The 20,000-nt window shown below is 43.5% G+C and overlaps 1 protein-coding gene across 1 annotated transcript in view; it reads right to left on the bottom strand.

The window, feature by feature from the left end:
- The window catches only part of LOC127635568 (netrin receptor UNC5C-like), a 224,041-nt gene that overhangs the window by 29,199 nt on the left and 174,842 nt on the right, over positions 1 to 20,000 (bottom strand). The window contains 3 exon segments of the mRNA XM_052115683.1: positions 886 to 934; positions 936 to 1,234; positions 5,770 to 5,961. Coding sequence (XP_051971643.1) covers positions 886 to 934; positions 936 to 1,234; positions 5,770 to 5,961 — 540 coding nt within the window.

Raw genomic sequence — 20,000 nt, forward strand, 5'->3', positions numbered from 1 at the left:
CACACACACTCATACCACACTACACACACACACACTCATACCACACACACTACACACACATACCACACTACACACACACTCATACCACACTACACACACACACACTCATACCACACACACTACACACACGCACACACACTCATACCACACTACACACACACTCATACCACACTACACACACACATTCATACCACACACACACCGCAAACCACACACACTCATACCACACACACACTTACTCATACCACACACACACACACTACACACCACACACACTTACACTCATACCACACACACACACTCACACACTCATACCACACACACACACACTCACACACTCATACCACACACACACACACACACACACACACACACACACACACTCACATATAAATACACACACATATACTGTATAGCAGTGGTTCATAACCCTTATTAACCCTTGCCACTGGAGAAACTGGCTCTTCAATTCCGTTTCTTGATGTATTAGCGGGCGACGGTCTTTATGGCGTCAATGATGGGCGTCAGTCCTGAGACTGATCACCCTCTCACAGTGTCCTAATCCCCTTATATCCGACTCACTGTGGTAAGTCACTTTGAACAACTGCTTCAGATAATTTATGAGCTGCCAATGGCAGCAAAGAGCCACTCTCACCGCCAGCGCAACTCTCACGGGAGCTGTAAAAATCAGTGTGAGTGTGAGAGAGAAATTTATTGACCTGTAGAGACAGTTAGAGGTTGCCATCTTTTACACAAAGCTCAGTTGTGTAGTACTCAATGACTTCAGGAGTTGGTAAATGTGTCCAGCTGAAGACACACAGCGAGAGAGTATCTCTCTCGTTTGCCCACAATTACCCACGCAATGACACGTGCGCATACACTAACCTGAGTTGGGAACGATCAGATGTCCTCCGAGAGAGTTGAAGGAACCGAATCGCGGTGCAGGAAGGGTCCCGCGAGCGCACCAGGGTCTGCGTGCGACGGCTGATGGTGTCGCTGTCGATCAGGGCTTGCGGGAGTTTGGCCGAAAACTTGGACGAGATGTCGGAGAGGTCCTCCTGAGGCGTGACCATACCGGACGAGTTGTACACCTTGATCTTCAGGTTGGGCAACGGGTCGAGCAGAGGGGAGTTCGTCATGGGGATTTTATCAGCAACGTCATGGAGGGCGTAAACGGGACCTCTGTACATGGCGGCAGCTGACGTCAGATCTGGAGGAGCCGTTAGGAGATCGGCTAAAGAGAGAACAGAATTTATTAATGGACAAATTTGCAGCTTACCCCACACTTCCTGTAGTGCTTGACCTTTCACCCCATACTTCCTGTAGTGCTTGACCTTTCGCCCCACACTTCCTGTAGTGCTTGACCTTTCACCCCATACTTCCTGTAGTGCTTGACCTTTCGCCCCACACTTCCTGTAGCACTTGACCTTTCACCCCACACTTCCTGTAGCACTTTAACTTTCAGCCCACACTTCCTGTGTAATGGAAAAATGTGCAGCTTACCCCACACTTCCTGTAGCACTTGCCCTTTCTCCCCACACTTCCTGTAGCACTTGCCCTTTGGCCCACACTTCCTGTAGCACTTGACCTTTGGCCCACACTTCCTGTAGCACTTGACCTTTGGCCCACACTTCCTGTAGCACTTCCCCTTTCGTCCCACACTTCCTGTAGCACTTCCCCTTTCGTCCCACACTTCCTGTAGCACTTCCCCTTTCGCCCCACACTTCCTGTAGCACTTGACCTTTGGCCCCACACTTCCTGTAGCACATGAACGTTCGCCCCACACTTCCTGTAGCACTTCCCCTTTCGCCCCACACTTCCTGCAGCACTTGACCTTTCGCCCCACACTTCCTGTAACACTTCCCCTTTCGCCCCACACTTCCTGTAGCGCTTGCCCTTTCGCCCCACACTTCCTGTAGCGCTTGCCCTTTCGCCCCACACTTCCTGTAGCGCTTGACCTTTCGCCCCACACTTCCTGTAACACTTGACCTTTCGCCCCACACTTCCTGTAGCACTTGCCCCCACACTTCCTGTAGCACTTGACCTTTCACCCCACACTTCCTGTAACACTTGACCTTTCGCCCCCACACTTCCTGTAGCACTTGACCTTTCACCCCACACTTCCTGTAACACTTGCCCCCACACTTCCTGAAGCACTTGCCCCCACACTTCCTGTAGCACTTGACCTTTCACCCCACACTTCCTGTAACACTTGACCTTTCACCCCCACACTTCCTGTAACACTTGCCCTTTCACCCCACACTTCCAGTAACACTTGCCCCCACACTTCCTGAAGCACTTGCCCCTTCACCCCACACTTCCTGTAACACTTGACCTTTCGCCCCCACACTTCCTGTAACACTTGCCCCCACACTTCCTGTAGCACTTGCCCCCACACTTCCTGTAGCACTTGACCTTTCACCCCACACTTCCTGTAACACTTGCCCCCACACTTCCTGAAGCACTTGCCCCCACACTTCCTGTAGCACTTGACCTTTCACCCAACACTTCCTGTAGCACTTAACCTTTCACCCCACACTTCCTGTAACACTTGACCTTTCGCCCCCACACTTCCTGTAGCACTTGACCTTTCACCCCACACTTCCTGTAGCACTTGACCTTTCACCCCACACTTCCTGTAACACTTGACCTTTCGCCCCACACTTCCTGTAGCACTTGACCTTTCACCCCACACTTCCTGTAACACTTGACCTTTCACCCCACACTTCCTGTAGCACTTGCCATAGATGTGACTGTCTTTAAGCAACTCAAAAACAAACACAAAGACGATGTTAAGCTTCATTTAATGAACCAAATATCTTTCAGCTGTGTTTGATATAATGGCAAGTGATTTTCTAGTATCAAATGATCAATTTATCATGATCACTCAAGGTGTTGGACTGATGCTGCTGTCTAGATTTGATCAAAAATGACTTTTTTCAAATAGTGATGGTGCTGATTTACATCAGTAATGTCCTGATTATACTCAGCTGTGATCAGCTGAATGCCACTTCGGTGAATTAAAGTACCAATTTCCTTCCGAAACAGCAAAATCTGTCCATTATTCCAAACGTTTCGGCCACCAGTGTGTGTGTATATAACTATATGTATTGCATATAGTGAGGACAGACAGCACAGGCCGATGAGGGCATCGAGATCGGCGCTGCACGTATGAAAGCAGATGGCATCTTTACAAATGAGCCAATGCTTCACAGGTACACACATGAATATTCATAAGCATTGTGAGTGGGCGTGGTGTTACGCTGTAAGCTCCTCCTCCCTCTTGTTCATCAGGAGAGCTGTTGAACCCAAGACACGAGGCACTGAGCAGCTCTTAAACTGACACTACGAGTGCTCTCCTTTCAACGAGTGCACTTTCAGATCATTCACACCACCAGTTCCGGTAACCATGGCAACTCATGGCAACTCACTCTTTATGAGTGTTACACACAGTGTCAAAAACAAGAAAAGAAAAAAAGCAGCATCTTTAACAAACTTCCTTGTATTAAAGGGGTAACAGAGTGCGCTACTGTCTGGTTACACCTCACCTTCACTTCATCTGATGTGTAATTAACACTTAATGTGCCAGACAGATGGAGCCAATTACAGCCGCATGACAACGTACAGGTTGCCTTCACATCAAAGTGGCAGCATTCCAATGACGCTCACCTGACGCCACAAGTTTCCCACCCCCCACAAAACGCATCCTTGTGCCCGTCCTGATGCTCCGCCGGGGAGCACAGCAATGTCTGCGCCGTTCTTTTCATGTCAGAGAGATTTTGACACACATCAATTCTCAATCTAAAACTGTCATGCCATCATGCTTGCTTCATTTGTGGAACAGACTCAAATTTAAGTTGTTATTCACTGATAATCTTTCCTTCAATCAGAGCTTACAACTGTCATTCACTTGTTATATTTAAAACAACGACATATGTGGAAGCATCACTCTTGGTTTAACGTCACTGATGTCAAACGCTGCATCAAACGTGATGTCACTATAGGACTCGTTTTGCTGTGGATCTAGATACTCGTCCACCTGTTTCCTCCAGCATCTTCACAAGGTCCTTTGCTGTTGTTCTGGGATTGATTTGCACTTTTCACACCAACTACGTTCATCTCTAGGAGACAGAATGAGTCTCCTTCCTGAGCGGTGTGATGACTGTGTGGTCACATGGTGTTTATACTTGTGTACTATTGTTTGTAAAGATGAACGTGGCACCTTCAGCCGTTTGGAAATTGCGGTCTAGGCTGATTTCTTTTGATTGTCCCATGATGTCAAGCAAAGAGGCACTTCAACAGCTACACCCTCCTATCAGAATATAATTTAGGCTTGACATAATTTTCTGGAATTTTCCAAGCTTCTTAAAGGCACAGTTAGTGTATGTAAACTTCTGATCCACTGGAATTATTATATAGTCAACTAAAAGTGAAAAAATCGGTCTGTAAACCGACTCGTGTCATGCACTAAGTAGATGTCCCAAACGACTTGCCAAAACTATAGTTTGCTAATATGAACATTATAACTAAGCGATAATGACTGTACTTGTCCCATCGCTGGGAAATTCTTCTTAGACCCTCGTGTTACACATGAACAAACATCACATGTAACATGCAATTTACATCCCCAATGTGTAAAACTCATTCTCTCTCCCCCACATGTGACACGACGCCTAATGAGTATATCTTATATTTGTTCAAGACATTAATAGCCATAGGCCGAAACGAGCGCTTATACTGGTTTAGCCCGCACTGGGGGACCCTGAATCTTCCCCCCGATTAAAGTAGCAGAAAAGCGTTGCGGAGAACATGAGTAGAATCAGATACCATTTTATGTGCCAGTCTAAGTAGACACTGTTCATCGATATTTACTCCTAGATATTTATACGATTCTACCCGTGCACCAAGGAATAAATCTTGTCAATTTCCGACTGGTAACCTGATGTATGAAAGAGGGAAAGATTATCAGTGAATAATGGCTTAAATTTGGGTCTGTTCCCCACAAAGACATTCTGCCATTCGGTTAGTGGAAAAGAGCATCAGAGAAAGTCACAAGGGTTGGGAACAAGTGTGCCGCACAAGCCCTCAAAAGTGAAGCCAAAACGTCTCGATCGCCCCCCGGTGACTGGTCCTAGTATAGGTCATAAGCCCCGCCTCCCCATGTTATTCAACGGGACATGAGACCAACTAAACAATTAAATTACACTTCACATATCTTTTTTCCAAAGATAGTTTCTGTCATTTACTGTCGTTTCTATCACGTTGATGTCATTTCAAGTGTTTGTTTTCAAAATAAGTTTGTTTTTAGTTATTTGATGCTATAAAAACGCTGCTGTGACATCATGATTGACAGCTGTGATTGACAGGTTCTCTGAGTGAAGTAGTCACTGAAGCACCAACTGACTTTTTTTCGGGATCTTCGGAGGACTGAGGAGATTGGAGCGTTAAATTTAATATCTAAATTTCTATAATTAATTATTTCACACCATCATAAGTCAAAAGTCAAAAGGGGCGTGTGCTTGCGATTGATTCAGCGAGAGTGAGGGCGGGGCCTTGATTTCGCGGCTTTACTTCCTGCTCACTACTGCGCAGGTCTGGTCCCGAAATCGCAACTGCGCAGACTCAAGTCCCAAGATGTTATCGGGATACTGGCGGCTTCAGTTCTCACCAATGGAAAAGAGCGAAGGGGCGTCGGCCATCTTTTTTTACAGTCTATGGTTGGGAACGACATGAGGGCGAGTAAATGACTCGGATTTTAGGGTGACCCACCTGTCCGAGCCGTCTTGATGTTGACCGGCTGGAAACCTCCATTGAGCGCCGATGAATCCATGATGTCAGAGTCGAAGTCTCTGTGGTTCTTCCGGTAGACGAAGAGTGCCACAATGACAGAGATAACCAAACACATGATGACCGCGATCACGATGCCCACGTACAGCGCCACATCATCCGTGCTCGGTGCCGCTGGAGACAGACAGAGAGACAGACAGAGAGACAGACAGGTCTTTAGACAGTTTCAGTATCATGGGGTTTGGAGTTAAACACACAGCAGATGAATCCCAGTTGATTGATAGCGCTTTTATTAAAGCGGTGTCAAATTAGGAGGATGATGTAATCTGATGTCCAATATCCTCCTCACTGATCGCTCTGGAAATTAATAACGGCAAGACTTCATTATATTCCAGTGAGTGAACAGAAACCTCCGGTGCTGCTCTAACAATGATGCATTGTGATAAAGTGCTGCTCAAACACGTCAAATAAGTCTTACAGTCACACTGATGGAGTTTGGATGAATTTGGGTGTTCATACAAAAATCAGGCAGAAAATGCGGCATAACAAGAAGACTTTTTGTGAGTTGCATAACTAATTCTGTCATCATTTACTCACCCTAATATAGTTCCAAACCTGTATGACTGACTAATGCCTCAACCATCCACTCGAAAAAGCATGCAATGAAAGAGAACAGTGACTGAGGCTAACATTCTGACTAACGTCACATTTTGTGTTCCATTGGATAAAAAGCGGCAGGTTTGAAACTACATGAGGGTGATTATATAATGACATTTTTTTTTTTTTTTTTTTTTTTTGGGTAAGCTAACCCTTTATAGGACAAGAAAACAACTAGGGCATAAGTTAGCATCCCATTTACGTCAGGTAAGTGTTATAAGAGTTGAGTGTTAGCAGACAGATTAACATTTAAACACATCTCAGAGGCACGCACGCGCTCGTGATGTCTAAATAACGGTCCAGAAGATCACGAGAATGCGTTTCAGATTCTCCGGTCCGACTGCGTTTCATGACTTCATCATGGATTGACTTTAGAAACCACATCTTGCTCTCACTCGACTCTTTCCATCTGGAAAAATCCACGTGATGAACAGAATCGAGTCTATAGAGCGTTTGACAAGCCGTCATTAGAAGCAATACGTGTCCCTCATTTCCATAGAAACAGTCCTTTTGTCCCCCTGATAATTGTGAGGAATGCAATTTCCTGTCAGGGCGATGACAAGTTAGAAATGGCTGTAATATAAAAGTGTCCGCGGGCCTCGGGCGACACGCACCACTCTGAAAACACAGTCAGACCCTGAGAGAAAACCTTGAGGGGGTTAATTGATTCCTGCATCAATACAGGTAACCTCCTGTCGGCTCAATTCATTGAATGCATGTTCCTAACTCTCTCATTTGCGCTTGTATTGAACTCTCAGTATTGCACAGATCAGAAGCATTCGATGAGAGTCACACACACACACATATACATGAAACAGCGCTGCAATACTCAACTCCACCAGCAGATGCCGCTATCAGACATTCATTGCAATTAAACCTCATTCCATGTTTGCCATCGTACTAGAAATACTCTTACTAGTTTTGCAGCATGCATAAAGTATACTACATACATGATGTGAATATGTAAAATAAATTAAAAATAAACACTTTGAACATAAGCATGCCTTTCTATTTCATTTACAATTACGTTTAAATATTGCTTTGTATATTTCTTTTCCCGTGTGCAATATAAAGAAACACCTATGTTGAATATGCATTGTGCAAAATTCTAAGTTTTTATTATTATCATCTGTAAAATGTGAGTTGCATTAATAAAAAAATTTTACTGCAAAAATAGAGGTGCAACATTTTTTTACGATGTGCAAAATAGCTTTTTACGTATTTGTGCATATACACTCACCTAAAGGATTATTAGGAACACCTGTTCAATTTCTCAATAATGCAATTATCTAATCAACCAATCACATGGCAGTTGCTTCAATGCATTTAGGGGTGTGGTCCTGGTCAAGACAATCTCCTGAACTCCAAACTGAATGTCAGAATGGGAAAGAAAGGTGATTTAAGCAATTTTGAGCGTGGCATGGTTGTTGGTGCCAGACGGGCCGGTCTGAGTATTTCACAATCTGCTCAGTTACTGGGATTTTCACGCACAACCATTTCTAGGGTTTACAAAGAATGGTGTGAAAAGGAAAAACATCCAGTATGCGGCAGTCCTGTGGGCTGAAAAGGCCTTGTTGATGCTAGAGGTCAGAGGAGAATGGGCCGACTGATTCAAGCTGATAGAAGAGCAACTTTGCCTGAAATAACCACTGCTACAACCGAGGTATGCAGCAAAGCATTTGTGAAGCCACAACACGCACAACCTTGAGGCGGATGGGCTACAACAGCAGAAGACCCCACCGGGTACCACTCATCTCCACTACAAATAGGAAAAAGAGGTTACAATTTGCAAGAGCTCACCAAAATTGGACAGTTGAAGACTGGAAAAATGTTGCCTGGTCTGATGAGTCTCGATTTCTGTTGAGACATTCAGATGGTAGTGTCAGAATTTGGCGTAAACAGAATGAGAACATGGATCCATCATGCCTTGTTACCACTGTGCAGGCTGGTGGTGGTGGTGTAATGGTGTGGGGATGTTTTCTTGGCACACTTTAGGCCCCTTAGTGCCAATTGGGCATCGTTTAAATGCCACGGCCTACCTGAGCATTGTTTCTGACCATGTCCATCCCTTTATGGCCACCATGTACCCATCCTCTGATGGCTACTTCCAGCAGGATAATGCACCATGTCACAAAGCTCGAATCATTTCAAATTGGTTTCTTGAACATGACAATGAGTTCACTGTACTAAAATGGCCCCCACAGTCACCAGATCTCAACCCAATAGAGCATCTTTGGGATGTGGTGGAACGGGAGCTTCGTGCCCTGGATGTGCATCCCACAAATCTCCATCAACTGCAAGATGCTATCCTATCAATATGGGCCAACATTTCTAAAGAATGCTTTCAGCACCTTGTTGAATCAATGCCACGTAGAATTAAGGCAGTTCTGAAGGCGAAAGGGGGTCAAACACAGTATTAGTATGTGTTCCTAATAATCCTTTAGGTGAGTGTATTTGTCAAGCATAATTCCTAAGCAAAATGGGGATTTAATGACCAAAATAAGGCGAGTATGTAGCAAAATATCGGTTTTGGCCTATAGTTTTTTGTTAAAATCATTATGGTGCATCCATAGTTTAAAATGTAACGTCTAATTAAACAATGCCTACTCTTATTTTTAAAACTAGTATGCATTATACAGTGTATTCTGTGCAGTATTCAGGTAGTAGTATGCTAGTATACCATATTCAACATGGGCTGAACCATTGCATTATGCATATTTAACATATATATATTTTCATTTACATTGGTGCATTTGGCAGATGCTTTTATCCAAAGTGACTTACAGTGCACTTATTACAGGGACAATCCCCCCGGAGCAACCTGGAGTTAAGTGCCTTACTCAAGGACACAATGGTGGTGACTGTGGGGTTAGAACCTGTGACCTTCTATTTAACAGCCCTGTGCTTTAGTCCACTACGCCACCACCACTCCATATATACACATACACAGTATATAGGTAATAGTACGCAAACATAAGCTAGCATTAGTCCTGATGAATTGAAGTATTCCACAGCACTGATTGTCTATTCAGTTATGTATATTGGTTTATGAGCGACCTGTAAAGTGTGCAGTGGTTAAAGAGAAAACTCGTTATGTGGGGTTTAATTCAGATGAGATGTCGAGTTGGACCCGCCCGACTCCCGCTCGTGCTAGTGGCCTTGTTAGTCACCTAACAGTATTTTCTCTCCTTTAATTAAAAGCTCGTGTCTGTCAGGTAAAGATGGAGTCGTGCGGTGCATGTGTGAGTGTGTCATGCGTGTACAGTACATGCCTGCAGCAGCTGCACTTTAAAGGTAGCAGCAATCAATGTCGTGATCAGCGCCGCGCGGCCCATGCAGAGTTTAATCACTGTGACTATCCAAATTAATCTCACTAATGTGAACACTGCCCTCTTAAACCAGACGCACTGACCTACAAAGTCAACGCCCCCGCCACGACTGCAGGAGGATTCACGGCCGTATGTAAACAAAGACGTTCTCACGTGTACAGTGAGGCTTTGTTAGGCTGTCATTATTTACTCACCCTGATGTTGTTCCAAACTTATGCAACTTTGTTCCTGCGGAATGTGCACACTGCTCTTTTCCAGTGTCTATAGGGCTCGTGCGTCTGATATCATATAATGATGACTTTGTGGAACATGCTAATTTAAGTAGTTATTCACTGAAAATCTGTCACCTGTTGCAGAGCAACAAAATGCTATTCCCAAATGCTATTCGCAGTGAGGTTCAGTAATTCATTTAGACTAAGCTCGTAGTAAATATAGCATAAAAAGACTCTATACATGGAATATTTGACTACGAGTGTAGACAAAGGTATAGTCGAGCCGCACTACTATTTTACTGCGATGAAAAACGAACACTAACGGCGCGTTCACATACAACGCGAAGCGCGCATGGCGGTGCGAGTGAAGCAAATGGTGCAACTCAAACACACGAAATCTCTTCATTCGCGTTTTTTACTATGAACCAATTCGTAGAAGCCCCTCCTCCTGTCCGTTTAACGAAGAGAAGGGGAATACTCGCGGGTTTGCGCGAACGGCAGTTTCAACACGCATTTATAATCCAGCGGTCAAACTAGTATGAGCAATGCGAGGCCAAAATTGTCTTTGCGCTGTATGTGAACGCACCATAATGGTTTCGCGCAGCGCAATTATACACAAAGTCAATTCAAAGATACAAATAGATCCAAATAGATGCAAATTTGCACCGGCTGGAGCGAATGAAGCAAATGGCGCAACTCGAACACACAAAATCTCTTCATTCGTGTATTTTACTATGAACTAAGTCGTAGAAGCCCCTCCTCCTGTCCATTTCCGGACGAGAAGGGGAATACTCGCGGGTTCGCGTTACTTGCGCAAATGCTAGTTTTAAGATATTTATAATCCAGCGGTCAAACTCGCGTGAGCAATGCGAGGCGAAAATGTTCTTCGCGTCTCGCGGGGCGCACTTACATACAAAGTCAATTAAAAGACGCGAATTTGCGCGGGGCGGCGGGAGTGAAGCAAATGGCGCAACTCGAACACGTAAAATCTCTTCGTTCGCGTATTTTACTATGAACCAAATCATAGAAGCGAGTATTTCCGGAAGAGAACAGGAATACTCGCGGGTTTACGTTACTCGCACCTGAGTTTAAACACACATTTATAATCCAGCGGACCATAATGGTGCGTTCACATACAGCGCGCAATTACATAGTAAATTCAAAGATACAAATAGACGCAAATTTGCACCGGCCGGAGCGAAAGAAGCAAATAGCGCAACTCGAACACGCAAAATCTCTTCATTCACGTATTTTACTACGAACCAAGTCGTAGAGGCCCCTCCTCCTGTCCTTTTCCGGAAGAGAAGGGGGAATACTCGCGGGTTCACGTTACTCGCGCGAATGCGAGTTTAAATACACATTTATAATCCAGCGTTCAAACTCGCGTGAACAATGCAAGGCAAAAATGTTCTTCGCATTTCGCGCTGCGCAATTACATACAAAGTCAATTCAAAGATGCGAATAGACGCGAATTTGCGCGGGCCGGCGGTACTGAAGCAAATGGCGCAACTCGAACACGCGTAATCACTTCATTCGTGTATTTTACGTAGAAGCCCCTCCCTCCTTCCCTTTCACATTACACATTAGAGAAAGGGGTTCACATTACTCGCGCGAATGTGAGTTTAAAGATATTTATTATCCAGCGGTCAAACTCGCGCGAGGAATGCGAGGCGAAAATGTTCTTAGCGTTGTACGTGAACGCACCGTAATTGCGTTTACATACAACACGAATCGAGCATTTTACACGGCACGATTACATATAAAGTCAATTCAAAGATACAAATAGATGCGAATAGACGCATTTTACACGGCATTTCAAAGACACGAATTTGCGCGGGCCGATATATTTATAGCGGTTGACCAATATTGGATTTTGCTTATACGATAATGTGTTAAAGGCATTTAATTTGCCAATAGCGTTTAAAATTAGTAGCCTAAATTAACAATTCTTAGTCTTTCCTTCCTGTGATGAGGAGGGGGTCAGACAGAGGCTACAAGAGTCCAAACTGAATTAAATTCCAGATGCAGGAGGGAAACAAATTAAATGACCTTATATTTAAAGAACCGTGCTGTATGATACTTTAAATGCGCTCATTCATACTTGTTGAAGCTCGACAGCCCCTGGTCACTGTATGCTTTCATTGTATGGAAAAGAACAGCGTGAACATTCAGCTACATATCTTATTTTGTGTTGCTTGAAAGATTAAATCGAACGTGAACTATTCCATTAAATTGAGACGTACAGGGTTGGGATACTGTCACGAGTGCATCAGGACCTGATCCCATCGATCGGCCTGTGATATCAGGGTGCCCGTGGGGCAGAGAGAGGCCCGGTGACGGGGTTTGATTATCTGCCAGACTCCAAGCCCACCGGCGGCTTGCCGTTTCTACACGGTCCCACTTTGACACGGGCAAGGTGATGCATCTCGAATGAGCGTGAGAGTGACTTGACCCGTGCAAACGCCGAGTAAAAATCTATTTCTGGTCAGTTCGCTGACACGGATATCCCCCTCATTTCTCTCCTAACGGAGCCGACTCCTGTATTATTCATGCACTTTCGCCATTAGGTTCCTCCTGGAACGCAGGCGGCTATCTTGAACAAAGATCTCAGGGTAAATGATGACTCTACAGGGCCATGAAGCTGCTCGTGTTCTGGTCCGTATGGATCCAGCGAATCAAGCTGGGATGATAAAAGTCTTCCGATATCATCTTTAAACGCACCTCTCCTCCTGTTCGCTGCATCACCCTTGCACACGGCCGTCTGTCGTTTGTACTTTGATGATAAAGCGTCGCTTTATTACAATGTATCGCTTAGATGACTATGCATCTTTGAACAGGAAGCAGATTGCGTGTGGAAATGACTGCGAGGCGTAATAAATATTACCCCATGCATGTAGAGATGTAGAGATGTACATGCATGGGGGAACAGTTTACAACAGTTTAAAGTGAATTATTCTCTCTCAGCGTAACAATTCATCAGGATTACAATAAAACACTCCAATGGACGTGATACAATGTATGCAAGCGTCGTTTACTTATGTTAATCCACATACATCTGTAATCAGGGCTGGACTGGAAATCTGGCATACCGGGCATTTTCCCGGTGGGCCAACGCACTTTGGGGGCGATCAGGGGCGAACCGAGCATCCCGAAATTGGTTGAATGGGCCGCGATAAGCTAAAATGAGCCGCCGCTGCAGAAAAGGACAGCGAACACAACCCCCCCCCCCCCCATCTCTCCTTAGCAACCTAATTGGCCCGGTTGCTAGGGAGGGTAGAGTCACTTGGGGTAACCTCCTCGTGGTGGTGATTAGTGGTTCTCGCTCTCAATAGGGCGTGCTGAGTGACTCCAGTCAGGTCTCCTTAGCAACCAAATTGGCCAGTTGCTAGGGAAGGTCTGGGCATCTCAGCGAGTATTGACGCTGACTAGCACACCTGGAGTGTGCCGTTTGACTCCAGCCTGGTCTCCTTAGCAACCAAATTGGCCTGGTTGCTAGGGAGGGTAGAGTCACATGGGGTAACCTCCTCGTGGTGGTGATTAGTGGTTCTCTCAATGGGGCGTGTGGTGAGTTGTGTGTGGATCGTGGAGAGTAGCATGAGCCTCCACATGCTGTGAGTCTCCACGGTGTCATGCACAACGAGTCACATGATAAGATGCGCGGATTGACGTCTCAGAAGCGAAGACAAGTGAGATTGTCCTTCGCCACCCGGATTGAGGCGAGTAACCGCACCACCATGAGGACCTAATAAGTAGTGGGAATTGGGCGTTCCAAATTGGGGACAAAAAGGGGATGAAACATTTAAATCACTATTTATTGTTTTTTTGTGAAAAATCGGTTTCGGACCAGAAAATCCATATCGGTGCATCCCTATAAATGAGTGTAATGAAACGGCGTACTTCCCATTTCTTTGTAAAGTTACATACAATTTTACAACTTCGTTGTCATGACGATGTAAACCCCGCAACGGCGAAATGTGGTAAATGCCGAAACGCAGGTAAATCACTCGTTTGATCATAGTATAATCAGGTTAACGCGTGTCATTTACGTCTTGTCTCTATACTTTTAATGTTTACAGATTAAACCCCATTGACTTGCATTGTAAGTGTCTCACTGGAACACACATTTAAAGAAAAGGAGGACGTGTCTTGCGGACAACATGGTGAGTTCTGAAGTTCGAAGCAACTGTTTCCAATGAAGGTCCTCACACAGTCACTGCCGCTCGGCCTTTTTAGCATTAGCGGTATTCAAAGCGCTTTACACTGCGTCTCATTCACCCATTCACACACACACACACACACACACACACACACACACACACACACACACACACACACACACACGGTGGCAGAGCTGTATGTAAGGTGCTAGTCTGCCATTGGGAGCAACTTGGGGTTCAGTGTCTTGCCCAAGAACACTTCGGCATGTGGAGTCGTGTGGGCCGCGAATCGAACCGCCAACCCTGCGATTAGCAGCCGACCCGCTCTACCACCTGCGCCACAGCCGCGCCGTAACTCACCCAAACCCATATGAAGAAGAAACTAAAGTCACACTGGTGTGGAACATGTGGATGAGTAAATGATGACAACATTATGTACGGTTAAACCCTCTCTTCAATCTTACATTTAAAGTATAGGTTCTGTATCCATATGTCAGTAGATATTACACCGTATACACAACGTCAACGTCCTGCTGACTCGGAGAGAGAAAAGCAGAAAGAGGAAATGTGCAACTGAAATCAGAAGATTGAAATGAAGCAAAAGGAGTTTGGAGAGACATGCAAACACAAAACAACGAAATGAAGCACTCACATGGATGGGGCAGAGCATTGCTCTTGTCTTTGGGTTGTGAGGACGTCTGATATAAAGAACCTTTAGGAGAGAGAGGGAATGGGGGCGAAAATCAAATTTAACACAATCACATTGAACAAAATGAAACAAAAGCAACTTAGACATGAGTGATGGTGACCGGTGAGGGCGATTCTTCTCCATTTGGTGTCTAGTGGACTCTCTCTCCAGACAAACGAGGCGGCGTGTGGCCCGTGCCAGTGAACGGCACCGTCCGTCAGCCGTGCATTAGTGCTTCATTAGGACTAACGAGCGAGCGGAATGGATTGTTTTAAGCAGAGTCAATGAGTCAAACGCACTCGTAGCGTCCCGGCTGACAATCGGACACGAGGGATTTGAGAGAGGAGAAACACACGCTAATGTAGCATGAGCAGGGGCGTTCAATCACGTCCTCACTGTCGTGAGGAGCCCAACAGAGCCCAACAACTCAAGCACATCTGCAGAAACTGTTTTTACGGCCTCGGTGATGCATATCTCGAGTCTCACAGACCAAACGGAGAGAGTTTTTGACTCCTGTGTTGACATCTCCTATTAAAACCAAAATAAATAATTATGTCTTGCATGAGCAAAATTAGCTCTACTTTAAGGATCGTTTTTGGCATTTTCTTGACAACTAAGCACCTTCCTAATTCTCATTATAATAATGAAATAATAATGATAATATTAATCATCACAGTAATATAAAAAACACGATGTATTGTGATGAATTACAAACATTTTAAAGTATTTATACATCATAAAAATGACAATAAATAAATAAATGGTGAAAATGTGTTTAATTGTCTTGAAAATAATGTCACAAATTGTAAAAGAAAATTAAAATAGTAATAAAATGATAAATAAAATGTGTTTTAAGCCCCAAGAATAGCCCCAATAATTTTGGGGATTAAATGTGTCCTGGAAATGTACATTTCACAAGTTATTTTCATTGCTGTAATACAAAAAATACAATAAAAAAAAATAAAACAAATTATAAATAAAATGTATTTATACATAATTCTTCAATTGATGATGAATTAAAATCTCCATATTACAAATTTAATAAGAATAAACATTGAGAAAAATGAGAATTACAAAAAAAATAAGTGTTTAATCATCTTGAATTAAAAAATAAATAAAAACTATATAAAATATCATTATAATAATTGCAGTTTTGTTGTTTTAATTTTAATGTTATTATCATTATTGCAATACAACAAATGCATAAACAAATTAATAAATAAATAAATAAATATTGTATATTACTTAAATAGTTTTACACGTTAATCTTACATTTATAATATTTTAATATCACTATTACAGTAACAAACAAATACTGCATTACTGTAATGAGAATTACCATTGTGAATAATAATACCAACAATTAAAGATGAAAATGTAAATAAAGTTACTAAAAATAGGCTTTTAATTTTGGGATTAAATGTGACTCAGACGTGTTTTTTGTGAGATTGGCTAAATTTGGAATACTAGCAGGGATGGACTGGTAACCTGGCATACCGGGCATTGTCCCGGTGGGCCGACACACTTTTGGAGCTGATCAGGGGCGGGACTGGCCATCGGGAGAATCGAGCGGGCCGGTGGGTCGACCGTGAAACGGGCCGAGATCAGCTAAAATGAGCCGCAGTGCTATGCAGAACAGACCACAAAACGCTGCCGCGATACGCTGAAAAGGCCAGCGAACACCCCCCCATCCCAACAAATATTGGGCCAGTTGCTATGTACAATCCTGGGCCTATTCAACGTCCCAGTCCAGCCCTGAATACTAGCATCCTAGCACTTAACCATAAACTCACTATAGCTAATTAGAGCGAGGGGGTATGTACGGTTTAAGTGGGAGACACATTCTCAGTCTAAATCCTTTGATTCAACATAAACATGAGATTTAAGATCAGGATGAAATCTGCAGATTATCCGGCATATTCTGCACCGCTATCGGTGGGATATTTGTGGAAATGCCTGGAACGGATTTAAACATGGTCACAAGTGTTTAAACGGTAAAACCCTGTTACTGTTTTTTGATATATATGGCGGTATTTCCATGCTACTCTAAGATACCATGGGACATCCAATAAATATGGCATTACCTTAATACCATTGCTCCTTTGTTAGAGGTACTGGTGTTATCAGTCTTTTGGATTTACCACGGTATTTTGGGAGTTTTTGATTAGTGTTTGATGCGGTCTCATGTGAAATGGAGCGGTAAGGGCATTGGGGCAGATATTGGCTTTCATCCCGAACAAGATCCAGCTCTGCGAGAAGAAAAATCCAGAGTTTGCCCTTGTGTTTGTCGTGCCCTTTCCACAGATCGATATGTCAAGAAAATGTCATCTGTCTGTACGTTAAGTAACCAAAGCCTGGAAAAAGCAACATCATAACAAACGAAGACAGCCGAAGAGGCAAACAAACCGAGCAGACGAGCGCACGATCCGCAGCTAAAGCACTAAAGGTTAAAACTATAGACGCAACAGAGAAAAACCTTTCAAATTAAATCTGACTGCAGCTGACACGGCTCCTGAAACACCATTTGAGCACTTTACAAACTCCAAAACCAAATAACTCTCCTTCAGCACATTTACAGTGAGAACAAATGCAGAATGTATCCGTCCATTCGACCTGCGATGTCATTAGCGTAGAGGAAACGTTCCATAAAAGCTCCCTAACGTCGCCGCATGAACGAGGTCGAGCTGGACGCGCCGAGTTCACATATCAAGTGTAAATCATTGGCAATGATATTTGCAATAATGTGAGCTTTCACATAATGTGGATTTCTGCTAAATGGCCAGTGAAGGAGTCATTAGCATGGACGTGAGTGCTTTCGCCCTTTTAGCTGGAAAGAGGGCCAGAAATCAATCAGGGGAAGAGTGTCTAAATCTATAGCATTATGGGTTTTACATTCCTTGCAAACTAGACATCAATCTGACACAGAACTAATGCCCCACAATGCATTTTACTGAGAAAATGTGACGACTCAAATGGCAGAGAAATCATTTCAACGACTCGTTTCCTGAAAGCTGCTTCAATGAAGTTACCAACTCTACTGACGCTCGCATCGACTCCAAAAGAACACGGTGATGTGTTTTTGATACTAGTTTGATTTCGTGGAAGTAAATTAGAGTACCATGGAAATGCCACGGTGTATGAATATCCCATGAATGAACCACCTGATGGCATCATTATCCTATGGTATATGCCCCATGATTCATTTCATTAAGACACAAACAAAACACGACAACAGGAATATTTTTTGGGGGGGTTATGTCCCGTAGTAATTCCATGCTTTTTAGACATGGTCTCATGGTAATACCATATGTATTGGTCATGTACCATGACAGTAACATGTTCTTTGGTCATGCAGCATGACAGTAACATGTTCTTTGGTCATACACCATGACAGTAACATGTTCTTTGGTCATGCACCATGACAGTAACATGTTTTTTGGTCATACACCATGACAATAACATGTTCTTTGGTCATGCACCATGACAATAACATGTGTTTTGGTCATGCACCATGAAAATAACATGTTCTTTGGTCATGCACCATGACAATAACATGTGTTTTGGTCATGCACCATGACAATAACATGTTCTTTGGTCATGCACCATGACAATAACATGTTCTTTGGTCATGCACCATGACAATAACATGTTCTTTGGTCATGCACCATGACAATAACATGTTCTTTGGTCATGCACCATGACAATAACATGTTCTTTGGTCATGCACCATGACAGTAACATGTTCTTTGGTCATACACCATGACAGTAACATGTTCTTTGGTCATGCACCATGACAGTAACATGTTTTTTGGTCATGCAGCATGACAGTAACATGTTCTTTGGTCATACACCATGACAGTAACATGTTCTTTGGTCATGCACCATGACAGTAACATGTTTTTTGGTCATACACCATGACAGTAACATGTTCTTTGGTCATGCAGCATGAAAATAACATGTTCTTTGGTCATGCACCATGACAGTAACATGTTCTTTGGTCATGCAGCATGACAGTAACATGTTCTTTGGTCATGCACCATGACAGTAACATGTTCTTTGGTCATACACCATGACAGTAACATGTTCTTTGGTCATGCACCATGACAGTAACATGTTCTTTGGTCATGCACCATGACAGTAACATGTTCTTTGGTCATGCACCATGACAGTAACATGTTCTTTGGTCATGCAGCATGACAGTAACATGTTCTTTGGTCATGCAGCATGACAATAACATGTTCTTTGGTCATGCAGCATGACAGTAACATGTTCTTTGGTCATGCACCATGAAAATAACATGTTCTTTGGTCATGCACCATGGTCATAACATGTTCTTTGGTCATGCACCATGACAATAACATGTGTTTTGGTCATGCACCATGACAGTAACGTGTTTTGGTCATGCACCATGGTCATAACATGTTCTTTGGTCATGCACCATGACAATAACATGTTCTTTGGTCATGCACCATGACAGTAACGTGTTTTGGTCATGCACCATGGTCATAACATGTTCTTTGGTCATGCACCATGACAATAACATGTTCTTTGGTCATGCACCATAAAAGTAACATGTGTTTTGGTCATGCACCATGGTCATAACATGTTCTTTGGTCATGCACCATGAAAATAACATGTTCTTTGGTCATGCACCATGGTCATAACATGTTCTTTGGTCATGCACCATGACAATAACATGTGTTTTGGTCATGCACCATGACAGTAACGTGTTTTGGTCATGCACCATGGTCATAACATGTTCTTTGGTCATGCACCATGACAATAACATGTTCTTTGGTCATGCACCATAAAAGTAACATGTGTTTTGGTCATGCACCATGGTCATAACATGTTCTTTGGTCATGCACCATGACAATAACATGTTCTTTGGTCATGCACCATAAAAGTAACATGTGTTTTGGTCATGCACCATGGTCATAACATGTTCTTTGGTCATGCACCATGAAAATAACATGTTCTTTGGTCATGCACCATGAAAGTAACATGTTTTTTGGTCATGCACCATGAAAGTAACATGTGTTTTGGTCATGCACCATGGTCATAACATGTTCTTTGGTCATGCACCATGAAAGTAACATGTTTTTTGGTCATGCACCATGACAATAACATGTTTTTTGGTCATGCACCATGGTCATAACATGTTCTTTGG

This window comes from Xyrauchen texanus, chromosome 43 (assembly GCF_025860055.1).
Source record: "Xyrauchen texanus isolate HMW12.3.18 chromosome 43, RBS_HiC_50CHRs, whole genome shotgun sequence".
NCBI classification, from domain to species: domain Eukaryota; kingdom Metazoa; phylum Chordata; class Actinopteri; order Cypriniformes; family Catostomidae; genus Xyrauchen; species Xyrauchen texanus.